The sequence below is a fragment of the Salarias fasciatus genome, chromosome 18 (genome assembly GCF_902148845.1).
Source record: "Salarias fasciatus chromosome 18, fSalaFa1.1, whole genome shotgun sequence".
NCBI classification, from domain to species: Eukaryota; Metazoa; Chordata; class Actinopteri; order Blenniiformes; family Blenniidae; genus Salarias; species Salarias fasciatus.
The window spans coordinates 7,773,083-7,787,470 of NC_043762.1; the positions used below are offsets into that span (position 1 = coordinate 7,773,083).

A 14,388-nucleotide genomic window follows, 5' to 3' on the forward strand; every position below is an offset into this window, starting at 1 on the left:
TTCCTCTTCTTCTCGGCGTTTAAAGCGCGGATGGAGAGAGCCACAAAGGAAAATTTATATCTGTTTTTAGTCGCTAGAGCAGGGGTGGGGAACCCTGGTCCTGGAGGGCCGCAAACCTGCATGTTTTCCATGTCTCCCTGCTTCAACACACCTGAAACAAATCAAGATTCATGGCCAAGTCCAGCAGAAAGCCAGATAACAAGCCTCATTGCAATCAGCTGTGTTGAAGCAGGGAGACATGGAAAACATGCAGGTTTGCGGCCCTCCAGAACCAGGGTTCCCCACCCCTGCGCTAGAGGGACAGTGAAGCGGAGGCCAGAGGGGAGGAGCTTATACTCCTGATGCAGAGGGTGGGTTTCGTCTCTGCGAATGGTCTTGGCTTTCTTAAGCAGCTGTCTACCTGGAATTTGGCGAGCTTCCTCAGACAAAATAGGCGCTGCTGACCCTTTTTACAGAGCATGTCACAGTTGTCATCAAATTTGAGCAAGTTATCTATTATCGTGCCCAGATATTTGTAACTGCTCACCAGTTTAACTCCCTGATTGTGAACGACACTGCGATGAGGAACCTGAGTCGTACGTCTGAAGTCAATACAGACTTCCTTAGTTTTAGTAACGTTGATCTGTAAAAAGAAATCATCGCACCAGGATACAAAATCGTCAAGTACCTGGCCGTGGCTGACCTCATCATGGAGCAGGCTGACTATAACAGAGTCGTCCGCATACTTTATAATGAATCTGTTTGTGTGACTACTACGACAGTCATTAGTATACAGAATGTAAAGAAGTGCAGACAGAACACAGCCTTGAGGTGAACCGGTTGAGGATGATAGAAGGCTGGACAATGTCCCATTCACTCTAACTTGTTGTGATCTGTTAGTGAGGAAATCAAGAATCCAACCCACAAGACACGCATCTAGACCAAACAAGACCAACTTACCGTGATCCCTCTGCACAGGGCCGCAGAGGCGTGTGGAATGAGCACGAATCACTGCTGGTGGCGAGAGATTCTGTGCAGGTCCCCCCCCCTGCCTGTTCAAGTACGTGACCATCGTAGTGTTGTCCATCCAACAGGGGGAGCCCCAGGACTCCCCGCTGGTCCCGCTCAGAGAGTGAGGAGAGGCCAAGCCACAGATGCCTCATGGAGAGCATTGGCCATGACGCAGCCTCCGTTGATGACGATGGCTCTGCACATCCGCATCAGGACCTCGGCTGTATTCTGGATCTCCTTGATGTCTTCTGGAGAACGCTGGGACTTCTCGTGGCAAATTTTGTCCACAGAGGCCAGCAGGAAGGTCATGTTGTTAGCTAGGGCGAATGTCTGGTTACTGCTAGTATAACCACGATCCAGGAAGCTCGCCATGAGCCTGTCTCTCTCAGACGGCAGCATGGGTTTACCTCCAGGCCAGGCAGAGTATTTGGGGAGAAGGCACAATCTGATGGAGTCCTCTATGGTAGGCACTCCGGAGACCGGCGGCCAGCCGTCCACACAGCAATATTCGCCGTAGCCTTTCACTGTGCCCTTGGCAGTGAGCGGCGTACCCCAATCTTTCCACACGTTCTCTTGGAATGATGGCACGGCGGAACATAACACCGCAGTCCGGGACAGAGTCCGTGACTGGGTTGCTAGCCCGAGTGCAAAGTCACGCTGAACCGGCTCTGGAGGCTGCAGCGGCAGTGCGAGGCCGGTGAGCTCGGCGGCGGAGGTGAAGAGCCCCGTGAGGTGTTCCACAGGCTCACGGGGGGCATCCTGGTGGCTGGCACGGGAAACGGTGGAGGCGGAGTCGTCATGGTGAAAACTTCGCGACACCAAAGCTCTGCTTCTGCTGCCGCTAACCTCGTCCCGCTCGTAGGCAGTGGGGGCGGCGTTGTCCTCGCGGGCGGGAACCAGAGAGGTGTCACCCATGAAGGCCGCTCGCCGCTGAAGTTCTTCGGGCGGCAGAGCGAGGCAGGCTGGGCAGGAGGACCGCTGGCGGTGATGCTGTCAGCCGAGGCAGATGAAGCAGAGCTCATGACGGTCTCCCTCGAAGAGCGGAGCGCCGCAGGAGCGGCAGGTGAACAGCCTGACGCCCGTTGGCGGCTGGTCACGGGCTGGAGAATCCATTCTTGATCCATAGAAAAGGGTCTTATTCTGAAGAGATGAAAAGGGCTTCTAACGTCTCGAGGAACTGAGGAAGAAGAAGGGTTTGTGGCAGCGTTGCCCTTGGGGATATACCCTCGGCGAGGAGCGTGGTGCTGGCCATCGCGCATTGGGGATTGGTGTGTCGAGCTTTTTATTGTCTCAGTAGATTGGCTAAGAGCAGAGGAGTGCCACTAGCAAAGCCCATAGGCGGGCTAAGCACTTACGAAGTAGAACCTCCAAGTGCAGGTAGTACTAATTAAAGGGCAACTCCGGTTTTTTGACACCTGGACCTTATTTATAGCTCTCCCACTGACGGGAGAGCTCTGGATCTCCACTCCCGGGCGGAGACGCCCTCCGTGCCGGCCACGGAGCGCGCGGGGACCCGCTGCATAACCACGGAGGCGCGTGGAGCAGGCCGCGGTGCAGCGGGAGAGCTCCAGCAGCCACGCCACGGCCAGCTCCAGTCCGTTTACCCAATCGGCCCCAACTCGGCCCCTGGAAGTCAGGCACCGAGGCGCCGTGACAGCCGAGGCCGAGCCAAACTGCCTCTCTGCTGGGGAGAGGAGCTCCGCAAAGTTCCCATCTGAGCTAATTGTGGCTAAGTTAGCGAAAACTGTCAGCTGACCCACCTGAAGATGGTAGATGAGCTGACTTTATGATAACACTGGCGATGGGTGAAAAAATATAGCCGAAATGAGTGATTTTGCAGAGATTATGTCCCGTGCTGAAGCTCCTTTGCCGTGGCCCCCGCTAAATCGGTTGGATCTAAATAACTTCTGAAGGACTCCGAGCTGCACGATGTTTGTCTGAGTGCACACCTAAGGTCCAGGTGTCAAAAAACCGGAGTTGCCCTTTAACTCTACAAAATCAAGCCTAACAGAAAATAATGTGCCAATTGCCCAAATCGAACATGCAAAATAAACAAATAATAAATCTGACACAAACAAAAAATAAATTAGGAAATATTTAGATAATACTCAAAAACTAATAACTCAGAATCAATTATATAGAGGAATTTTAATATATGATAATTGTTGGAGCTGAGTTATTCAGAACAAACAAGCTGATCAACAAAAGGTGCTGTCTTTTGTGTCTATCTGAAAGAAACCAGTCATCTCTTAAGAGTCAATCTAATGAGTGTTTTTAGAGCGGGCCGCTGTAACGGAGCTGCTGAAGGCTTGAAAGACTCCAGCCTGTTTTGAAGCTCAATTCAAGGTCATTTCTCTCCTATATTCCCAGCATTTCTATAAATCAGTGACAAATGAGAATTCCTGTTGTGGCTGAGAGATATTTTAGATGCCGTTACATGTTTGTGAGTCTGCAAGCAGGAGTTAAATGTAAACGTTCCCAATTCCATTTTAATGTCAAAGTAAAGTCCAGTGAGTGAAATAACTCTCAGCTGAAGTTGAAGAGAGAGTCTCTTCTGTCTCTCCTTTTCTCTCTTTCTGTGGTCACACATTAGCAGAAAGTCTCCACTTCTGACTCTGGTTCTTTGGGGTTCTTCCTGTTGAAAGAGAAACTTTTCCTTTTATCTGTCTCGTGTGTGGTGTTTTTCTCATTAAAGGCTTCATTATATTTGTAAGGATGAAACCGATGATAAAGATGAGTGACTCTCCTGCGGGGGGCGGGGGGTCCAATGTGTGTGCGTCTGGTTTCTGTCCGGACGGATTAGACTGGGGGACCTTCCTGTTTTCTTCCTTACTGCTCGGATCAAACAGAAATGGCAGAAGCTGCAGGAGCAGAACCGAGCCGCAGCCTGCCCCAGAACCCGCTGTCCCCGCGCCGCCGGACCGCCTAGAGGGTCCGCCGCCCAGCAGACATGGCTCTCAGCTCGGGCGGCTGGGCTCCGCCGGCCCCGGTCCCCGCCTCGTCCCAGCAGCAGGCTGCGTGCGGCGGCGGCAGCGGCAGCGGCGGCGGCGGCGGAGGGCCCGCCCCGGCCGTCTGCTGCAGCACCGTGCTTATGTCGGTCCGCGTCTCCGTGTGCAACTCCGGGATCCGGCCTCTGTGTCTGCCCGGGGCGGGCAGCGAGGCTCTGCGGCTGCAGCTCAGCATGGACCCGAGCCGGGCCGGAGAGTTCCGGCTGGCGCTCAGAGACACGAGTGGGAACCGCAGTGTGGTGAGCTGAGACACACACACACACACACACACACACACACACACACACACACACACACACACACACACACACTCACGCACAGAAACACACACACACAGAAACCGTCTGTTGTCCGGTGTTTGTTCACACTCAGCTGCAGCCACCATGAGCCTCTGGATTCAGTGTGACAGGAGAACAAACACACTCCGAGCTGTTTCTAAACACTTTCCATGATGTTGCTTCAACTCATTTCACTTTCACTTTCATTTCCTGTTCCAGACATCATGGAAACTCTACACTTTGTTTTGTTCATGGGTGCACAGTGTTTTGATGTGTAAAACACACACGCACACGTTTTCCCTCCAGGTACAGAACTTAGCATTCCTAAGACACACTCTTAGGAAGTCATTCTGAAACCGTGAACTGGTCTCACCCTGGAGGGCTGATACTCAGTGTCAGTTATTTCCACTTGTGTCTGGAAGCCTTAGAATTTTCCTCAGGGGGTTTGTGTAATAACTGTTTTTTCCCCCTCAGTTCATCGCAGAGTTCGACCTGCGCTCGGTGCAATACGAGGTGAAGTCGTCGCGCTGCCATGAGATGCGTCTCGCAGCTCCGCCTCACGACTGCATCCGCTTCAACTTCCGCTGCGACCGGGAGGCAGAGGAGTGGGCCACCGTGGTCATGTCCTCGCTCCGAGAGGCGCATCGAGGTTCAATTCCTTCCAATCTCACCAACCATCCAGCTCCATTTATGGAGAGGTTTAAAGCACATGCATATTGACAAAACCAAGCACATAATATGCAGAGCTCACACATGAAAAGACACCTGTTAAGAGTTGATGAGGAATTTGGTGATTCCAGGACCGCCGATTGGGAGCCTTTGTTTTGGATGAGTTTGCAAAGCTCTTCTCTTCCTCCCGACAGTTGCAAACATCGGTGCGTTTGAAGCAGACGGTAAACCGAGCAGCACGGCAGCAGCGGCGATGGATCAGTGGAGCTCCGCCTCCCTGCCGCTCAGCGGTGAGTGTCGCTCCTCCCCTCGTCCTCCTCCACACCCAACACATCTCCTCTGACCTCCTCTTCCTCCTTCCTCCTCAGAGGAGCTGTGTCTGGAGCTTGCCCGGGCGATCGAGGCCGGCGACACGCAGGCGGCCTCGCAGCACGCTTCGGCGCTGGCCCGGCAGAAGGTGGCGCTGACGATACAGCTGTCCGAGAAAAACTACGCAGACGGAGAAATCAGGTGAGGATAGAAGGGTGACGTGAGCAGCGACGGCGGATATCGAACACCTTGTAATCTGTAATCGGGTGTGTTGCAGTTTATCAGTGGTGGTGGAGGATGTCTCCTCCTCCTGTTGTGTCACAGTGAAAGTGTTCCCCTTCATGACCGTGGCTGCTCTCAAACAACAGGTCAGAGCCTTCCTTTGTTTAACACTCACTCTGCGCTGCGCTTCCTCCGCCTGACCTCGCCGCTCTGCCTCCTCCTCAGGTGTTCCTGGAGTACGGCTTCCACCCTCGAGTGCAGCGCTGGGTCATCGGTCAGTGCCTGTGCACCGAGCCGCGCTCGCTGGCCTCTTACGGCGTGCAGAGGGACGGCGACACGGCGTACCTGTACTTGATCTCCGCCCGACAGGCCCGCATCACACGCCAGCTGTTCCAGCAGGACCTGGAGAGCGCCCTCCTCGCCCCGCCCCTCCCCCTGGGGAACGGCCCCACCTCTCAGGACTGGAGGGGCTACAGCACCCTGCCCTCACGACTCCCCCACAACAACCAGGGTCAGTGTCCCCGTCGCGGTGGGGCACACGCCCCTGTGCATTTTGTAAATGGAAGACCAAGAAGCATTGCAATCATACGAGGGGGTACCCCAAAAAAAAACGGAATTTGGTCAGAAAACAATAATAATAATGAGTTCCGACTTCTGGCCGTCAGATGTGCTGCAGGTAAGCCTCATGCACATCTGTGAGAAATCAGAGCTCCGAGAGTGACACTGACGCCTGTCAGGCGCTATTTATAGCAACAGAGTGCAGAGGAGGTCTGCGATTTTTTCCAAAATGGCGACTTTAACCGGAAAGCCAGAGCAGCGCGCAAACATTAAATTCTGCTTTTTGCTGGGAAAAAACAGCAGCAGAAACACTCACCTGTAGGCAGCAAGCCTACAAGGATGATGCTCTGGGAGAGAATCAGGTCCATGAGTGGTTTGTGCGGTTTAAGAAGGGCCAGATGTCGGCGCGTCAGGTCCGCTCAGCAGTGAAAACAATGCTGAGCTGCTTTTCCGCTGTCCAGGGTATCGTCCACAGCGAGTTTGTCCCTCCAGGTCAGACTGTAAATCAGGACAACTACATCGAAGTCCTCAGACGGCTCCGTGAGGATGTGAGGAGGAAGCGGCCCGCGTAGTGGCGGAGTGGAGCCTGGTTGATCCACCACGACAGTGCGCCAGCAGACACGGCGCCGCGCGTCACGCAGTTTCTGGCGAAGAATGAGATGAATCTCCTCTCCCATCCGCCTTATTCGCCAGATGAAGCCTCTTTCTTTTTTTTTTTTCCCTTGTCCTGTTCAGCAGCTGGGGCGTGCAATATTGTATGATTGTAGCCTTGTACTATCTGAACAGATTTTAATGTTAGCAGCAGGACGAGAACGAATCTCCTCCTGCTGCTGTCTTTATTTAAAGCTGGCGTCCAGCATGGCTGCCGGACAGGACCGGGACAGAAACACTCAGAGAGCAAGAGACAGAAAAGAGAGAAAGATAAAGAGAGGGAGAACGGGGGGGCACAACCTATGTACAAATTCATAACAAATGCAAAACAGTGTTGTCAACGCACCACACGCAACCAAGAACCATCCCAAACCCCAATCTAGACAACACCAAAACAGAGCTAACAGCCAACACAAAAACTGACAGAACCATACATTTATATAATTCCCCCCCGCCGCCCCCACCCCCAAACCCCACCACTGCAGACAGGTATGCACCCCCCAGAGCCAGCAGTCCCCCAAACCACAGCCGGTCCAAACCCCAGGCCCGCGGGGAAAACAACAGCCCCCATCCCCCGCCCTCCACCAGAAGGAATCCGGAAACAGGGGCGCAGAAGACCCCATTGCCCCCTCCCTCCCCCTCGCCTCGCGAGTGTTGATGGAGTATATGTTGTTTGCGATTAAAATTGAGGGGCAGTAACCACACCGTGCCGTGAGTGAGGCCAAACGAGCAGTCCCGTTTACCTGAACAGCCCCACCCCAGATACGGTGCGCCAAGACCCCCCGACGTGTGTGTTTGACCAGCGGACACGGCGCTGCGCGTCACGCAGTTTCTGGCGAAGAATGAGATGAATCTTCTCTCCCATCCGCCTTATTCGCCAGATGAAGCCTCGAGTGACTTTTTCTTGTTCCCCAAGTTGAAGAAGGAGCTGAAGGGACAGCGGTTTGCAGATGTGGAGGAGGTGACAGAAAAATCGCAGCCGGCAAGAAATGGCACAATTACAGGCGGGTCTGACGACACATTCGTGAAGTGGGAGACACGGCTGGAGCGCTGCATTAATGCGGATGGAGGTTATTTTGAAGGCGACTGTGATGTTTTATTTTGAAATGTCAGAAATAAAAAGTTACAGTCAAATTCCGGATTCTTTTGGGTACACCCTCAAATACTAATTTTCACTTCATCTAAGGCGAATTAACATTAGAAAAACAAACATTAGCACCCACTAGTGGCCAAACATGGAAACTACATTGTTTTCAGCATTTCTGCTGTTTTCGTGGAAACAGATGTTTTCAAAATATTAAAGTGTAAACGAGAAACTTCTGTGGAATAAAAACACCAATAATGATACCTTTTCACTTGAAACATCATGTAAACAGCTTCAGAATGTTAAATTGATTCTACATGAATGTCTGTACGAAAAGATTCTGCATTCAATTCTGAGGAGTATTTTCAGTTGGTGGGATGTGTGTGTGTGTGCTCAGTCTGAACCGTGGACTCGTTTGACTGTCTCCTTGGTGTTTTCAGGTACGGGTGGATCGACTGAGCGGCCGGGTGACATCAAGGATGTGCTCGACATGGAGAAGCTGCAGCTGAACGAGCACAGCAGCAAAGCCAGTAAAACACAGGTGCGTGCGTGTGTGTGTGTGTGTGTGTGTGTGTGTGTGTGTGTGTGTGTGTGTACCGTCATTTTTTACTCTGTAGCAAGTGATTCCGATACATAACTACAGTTTTGACTCTTGCTGACGGTAACCGGTAATTGTCAGTGACTTGAATAATGAGTTACTGCAATGCTGTTTCCTCCTCTCAGCTGACTGAGTGGGCGTGTCCTTCCTGCACCTTTATCAACAAACCGTCTCGTCCCGGCTGCGAGATCTGCACCACGGCGCGACCCGACACACTGCAGCACAGCTGCAGCCAGCAGGTACCAGCCACACACACACACACACACACACACACACACACACACACACACACACACACACACACACACACACACACACACACACACACACACACACATCTATCTTTCCTGGTTCCTGACTGACAGCCTCTGCATCCTCTCAGGAGAACGGGCGGCGAGAGGACCGAGGAGGAGAAGCAGCTCTGAGCAGCAGCTGACTGCCCATCATGGCCGCCGCCGTTTCACGTGTCAGTCACTCACACATCAACACAAAGAGAGACACACAAGTCGACAACGTCCTAACAAGCAGACGAGAAGTGCACTGAAAGTCGTCTGAAGACTGTAGCTGCACCCACCGAGGCTCCAAAACACACATCTGCATCAGCCACACCGCTTCTCTATTTATTTTACAAGGTGTGTGTATATGTGTGTGTGTGAGTGTGTGTGTATGTGTGTTGCACACAAATAGCCTGATTTGTTTCAGCGGTTGCAGCTGAAATCGAGCTGAACCCGTCGATGCCAAACGATGGAGCAGCGGGATCGTCGTTTACAGGGTTCGTCCAGTGCTTTTTATTTTTTTATAACATTGTATTGAGTGTCTTGTTTTTACCAAACTGCAGTCATGTGATCCGACTTTTCTCCCTCTGAGCTGTGACAGCAAAGGAATGACCTGTTTCATACATTAAAGTGTAAAAACTCATATTAGCTGGAAATTAAAGAAAAACTGACTGAACGAGCTGCGTCCATCTTTTCCTGTCGGTGTGTCGTCTCGTCTGCCCAACAACTAAAAAAGTACATGAGCTTGCACTAAACAAACTCCACCTGGTTCTGGATTTCACTCTGCTTCCTTTGACATTTAGTTTGGAGAGGGGTGGCTTGATGGGGCTCAGGGCCACTTCATTCCTTCAACCCAAATATGTTTCAGACTTATATATGTTGTAAGGCATGATGTAGCTCTCTCCAGATAGAAGTCTTGGTTTTCTCATAAGTATTTCTCTTTTGGTATGTCAAAGCTGAGCAGTGTCTCTTTCTTCATAGCGCTGTGTCTCTTTCTTCATAGCACTGCATAAGGCAGTTTATGCCTTTAGCTGCCCAAACATTAAATCTACACACATTACTGTCGACTGAAATCGCTTGTATCGGGACAGGGGGGTATCCTTTCTTCAGTGTTTTTCCATGAGTTGCACCAGCATATCATTGGTCTCAACTGTGCTGCACGATGATAATAATAATCCTCAAGACAGGTTAAATCCCATCCCTGTTTTCTTTTTCTAACTGGAATGTCTTTAGGCAGATGGTGGGTCTTTCACTTTGCTATAAGTTCCTTGATAACGTTCTGTCCCATTCACTGAACTGTTTCTGATCGATATCTATCGGTAGGGTCTGAAAAAGATACTCAAGGGTGCTCATCCTCCACTTCTCTTGGACTGTAATTGCATGTAGGCAACTGTGTCTTGCTTATGTTAATCACATATGCTAATTGACCATAATTTTTAAAAGAATGCACCAACTTAGGTACAGAGTTTGTTGGTTTCTCCAGATAAATTAAAATGTCATCTGCATAGCAGTTCAATTTGTGTTTAGTTGCCTTTTTCCTCTACGTTTCTTCATTCAGTCTTACGCATTGAGCTAATGGTTCCAGGTGTAATGCAAATAGTAACGGTGAACTTGCACATAAAGCTATCTGACAGCAACCTTTAATCCAAGCAGTGGATGTATTGTAAAGTGCCTGTGCAGTTTTAATGGTCATGTCGTGTAAAGCAAATGGATGGAAATTCAGAAAGGTGTCAATTTGGACAGAGCGAAATATTTCAAGACTTAATTTCTTGACATTTTAATGATAATTACAGATAATGAAAACCCAAAATTCAGTGTGTCAGTTTTTGGTACCTTTGTCAGTGTGGGCAGGAGCCAGGTCCTGCTGGAAAATGAAATCAGCGTCTCCAGAAAGCCTGTCAGCAGAAGGAAGATTGAAGTTCTCTAAAATTTCCAAGTAGATGCTGCGTTTACTGCGGACTTGAGAAAACTCAGTGGAGCGATGCCATCAGATGACATGGAGCCCAAATCATCACAGACTGAGGAAACATACACACTTTATGTAACGTGGATTATGAGCCTCTCCACTCTTCCTCCAGACTCTGGGACCTTGACCTACAGGTGAGCTTTCTGGAGTTTCAGATCTCCGATCGGATGTTGGGTCTCGTGTCTAAACTGCTCAGCAGATTAACAGAGGTGAACAAACTCCATCTCCGTTTGAGTCGAGCACGATTTAATGTTCAAAATCTAAACTTTGGACAAATCTAACAAGTTCACAAACACCATCAGAATTACACAATTCAATGCTCGAGGCAGCATGTAGAAACAGTTTCAGCTCAGTAATCAGTGAATGATCAGGCAGAGGAGGATCTATCAGTGTCGGTTTAGACAACATGCTAGCACTGACATTATCTTTTTGAGCGCACAGGAGGGGGCGGGGCGAGACGAGGGCCCAGCAGCCAATCAGAGCAGCTCGTACTGCCGCAGGTGCATGCGCTGGATGATGTCGCGACAGTCATTGAAGACGCGGCGAATGTTCTCCGTGTCGACAGCGCAGGTGAAGTGAGGGTAGCAGTAGTGTTTGCCGTCACCGCTCGCCGTGCTGATCCTCTGGAAAGAGTTTGCACACATTCGTGTTATCGTTCGGCAAGTTTAACACTCACAATGTAAACATGTTAAGCAAGCTAATGTTAGATCTGACGCGTGAGTTCAACATGTCTGTATTTGGTTTGTTTTACCAGAAACTCGTCTCTGATGAAGAACTTGGCTCGAGTCACTTTGGGGTCCTCCTCAGAATCTGGAACAGCTACAAACACAAGCGAGAGAAGGTCACGTGAATGTGTGTGTGTGTGTGTGTGTGTGTGTGTGTGTGTGTGTGTGTGTGTGTGTGTGTGTGTGTGTGTGTGTGTGTGTGTATGTGTGTGTGTGTGTGTGTGTGTGCGTTACCATCAGGAGGAACTTGGTAGTTGGTATATTCGGGAAAATAATCCTCCAGTTTGGATTTTCCCGCCAAAATCTTATCAGCTAGAACGTCTTGTTTGTTCAAGAACAAGATGACTGAGATGGTCTTCAGAAACCTGCAGCCAGTCATAAAGCAGAAAGGGTTTGGTGCAGCCAGTCACAGAGTAGACACATTTCACTGCAGCCAATCACAGAGCAAAGATGAACCTGTTGGTCCAGATGGATCTGAAGAGGTCCAGAGACTCTCGCAGCCGATTGGTGGAGTTGTCCTCTCTGATCACCATGTTGTAGCTGCTGCTGGCCGCCACGAAGATGATGGCTGTCACGTCTACACACACACACACACACACACACACACACACACACACACACACACACACACACACACACACACTTTCTCAAATGAGAGAAGTCCCTTCCAATTCACCTACATTTCACTCAATCAGAGCTTCTCTCACCGTTGAAGCACTGGATCCACTTCCTGCGCTCATCCCGCTGCCCTCCCACATCAAACATACTGACAAACACACAGAACATTAGATGTGTGTTTTTGTGTGTGTGTCTGCGCACATGTACGCTGTTAAACTCACTGAAAGTTGACTTTGTCCACCTGAAACCTGGTTTCAAAGATCCCTGAAGTCAGAACTCTGCAACGCAGGAGATCCTGCAGGAGAATGAAGAGGAGGATGACCAGGCAGGTATGTCAAGGTGGACGCTGCGTGCTGATTGGCTGCTTCGTTACCTGGTCAGTTGGTGTGTAGTCGGTGCTTCTGACCGAGTCCAACCTATCCAGGAAGCTGAAACACAAGAATAACCAATCAGGTGCCAGCAGCAGGTCGAAGAAGCACTCTGAGTCGTTTTGTGTGTGTGTGTGTGTGTGTGTGTGTGTGTGTGTGTGTGTGTGTGTGTGTGTGTATGTTACTATTGAGCGCAGTCGATCAGCTGGTACTCATTAGAGCGTTCAAAACAGGCCTTCACTCCTTCATCTTCCCACAGTTTCTGAGTATGCTCGAAGAACTCCTGTAGGACACACACAGAGGTCAGAGTGCCCTTCAGGCTGTACACACACATACACACACTTCCTCAAGTCTGTGTGTGTTTGTGTGCGTGCGTGCGTGCGTGCGTGCGTGCGTGCTTAGGAAGTTGGTGGTGTCGCAGGAAGACGCTTGTTTTGAGGGCTGACGCTCCTCAGAGGGTCGGAGACAGTTTAGATAATGAGTCCTTCTGTGACACAGAGACGTGTGCGTGTGTATATATATATATGTGTGTGTGCGTGTGTGTGTTTTCCCAGGTGAGCAGGTTACATCATGTCATTAACATCATTAAAACAAACAGCGGGTCTCCTGCTGCTGTCTCTTATATCAGGTAACTGTTCACACCTCAGTTCACCGGTGAGCGACGCCTGAACGCACCACGTCTGTTAGTCTCACCATCAGGTCCTGAACGCACCACGCGTTTGAGATTTAACACCTGACCCTTATTGCATCGCATATCTTAAGTTCATCCTCACTTCCTGAACACACCTCAAGTTTTATGGGTTATCATTCATTCAACCACAAGAAATCGTTGACCCCAAGTCCTGGTCTACAGATCAACTGAAGGACCTGGTCTACAGGCTGACCTCAAGACCTGTCCACGGGTTGACCTCAGGACCTGGCCTACGGACCATACGCTGTGTACGTTTGTTACCTCAGTGTACTCGAAGTCAGACAGGGGTGCGATGCTCTTGATGTATTCCATCCTGAACTGGTTGCCCGGGTTACCGATGGCGATGGGCGGGGACAGGATGCTCATGGCTGACACGATAGTCTGAAACGGTGACATCGGGTTAAAAAAAATCCCCAGCCCTCAGCGGGACCAATCACAGCCAATAGTCATGAGACTTACCACGATGGCATCCTTCACGTTCTTTCTGATGTCTTGAATCTTCTGCTGTTTCTCTCTGAAACACAAACAGGCCAGAACGCTCAGGAGCACATCAGCTTATCTGAACCAGAGCCGGGATTTGTCATTTAGACCAGTGCAAGACTTTCTGGGGGGGGGGGGATCAAGTTTTCTAAAACAAATCAGAAAGCTGGACCTGGTTAATTTGACCAGGATTGGACCCTTTGACCCTGAACTTTGAACTTACTCAGCATTGAAGCCGTCAACGTGAAGAATCCTCATCTGCTTCACAATGGTACTTTTACCTGATTCTCCTGCACCTACAGAGACGGACAGGTAGAGGCATAGTTTTGTAGACAGACAGGTAAACTTACACAGGTGAAGACTGGCAGGCGTCTCACCGAGCAGTAGCAGTCTGTGTGTGGCCTTGTACGCCTGTCTCTCCTTCTGAAGCTGTCTCTCGATCTTCTTGTTGGCTTCTCGTTTGGCTTTCTCATCCAGTCGTTCTTCCTCTGTTTTCCCTCCCAGACAGCCCATCTCCTCTGAGACCAGGAGAAGAAGAAGAAGAAGAAGAAGAAGAAGAAGAAGAAGGTAAACGGTAAACAACCAGCAAAACAGGACCTGATCAAACCCCCACAGACCTGCAGCTGTCGCTGATCGGTTGTCTCAGCAGGTCCAGATCAGATCCAGAGTCCCTCCATCCATCAAAGTCCACAAACAAGCAAAAGCACGCAGTGACGGTGGCTCCTCAGCCAATCAGCATCCTGCTCCGTCCTCCACCTCAGTTAGATTTAATCCAGATTTGATCCTGTTGAGTCGGGTTTATTCCGGACCGAGTCTTGTTTGGTCCAGCTGATGGGGAGACGACACTCCGGTGCTGCCGTCTGATGTCTCTCCGGTTGTGCAGTGACTCACCTGAGCA

At 50.4% G+C, this 14,388-nt stretch overlaps 2 protein-coding genes across 2 annotated transcripts; one reads left to right on the forward strand and one right to left on the reverse strand.

Moving 5' to 3' along the window:
- Positions 1–3,813: 3,813 nt before the first annotated feature.
- LOC115405835 (ranBP-type and C3HC4-type zinc finger-containing protein 1-like) lies at positions 3,814–9,319 on the forward strand. Its single transcript, XM_030115573.1, has 9 exons — positions 3,814–4,237; positions 4,751–4,925; positions 5,140–5,235; positions 5,314–5,455; positions 5,532–5,622; positions 5,702–5,987; positions 8,210–8,310; positions 8,493–8,606; positions 8,750–9,319. The coding sequence occupies exons 1-9, from the start codon at positions 3,941–3,943 to the stop codon at positions 8,801–8,803; spliced, it is 1,356 nt and encodes a 451-aa protein (XP_029971433.1). The 5' UTR covers positions 3,814–3,940; the 3' UTR covers positions 8,804–9,319.
- Positions 9,320–11,084: 1,765 nt separating this feature from the next.
- Positions 11,085–14,130, reverse strand: LOC115405843 (guanine nucleotide-binding protein G(olf) subunit alpha-like). The gene is made up of 12 exons (XM_030115585.1): positions 13,868–14,130; positions 13,714–13,786; positions 13,470–13,524; positions 13,272–13,391; positions 12,505–12,602; positions 12,325–12,379; positions 12,173–12,246; positions 12,041–12,099; positions 11,790–11,910; positions 11,568–11,698; positions 11,360–11,427; positions 11,085–11,231 (listed from the first exon to the last, which is right to left on the reverse strand). The coding sequence occupies exons 1-12, from the start codon at positions 14,001–14,003 to the stop codon at positions 11,085–11,087; spliced, it is 1,137 nt and encodes a 378-aa protein (XP_029971445.1). The 5' UTR covers positions 14,004–14,130.
- Between the last annotated feature and the right edge of the window lie 258 nt (positions 14,131–14,388).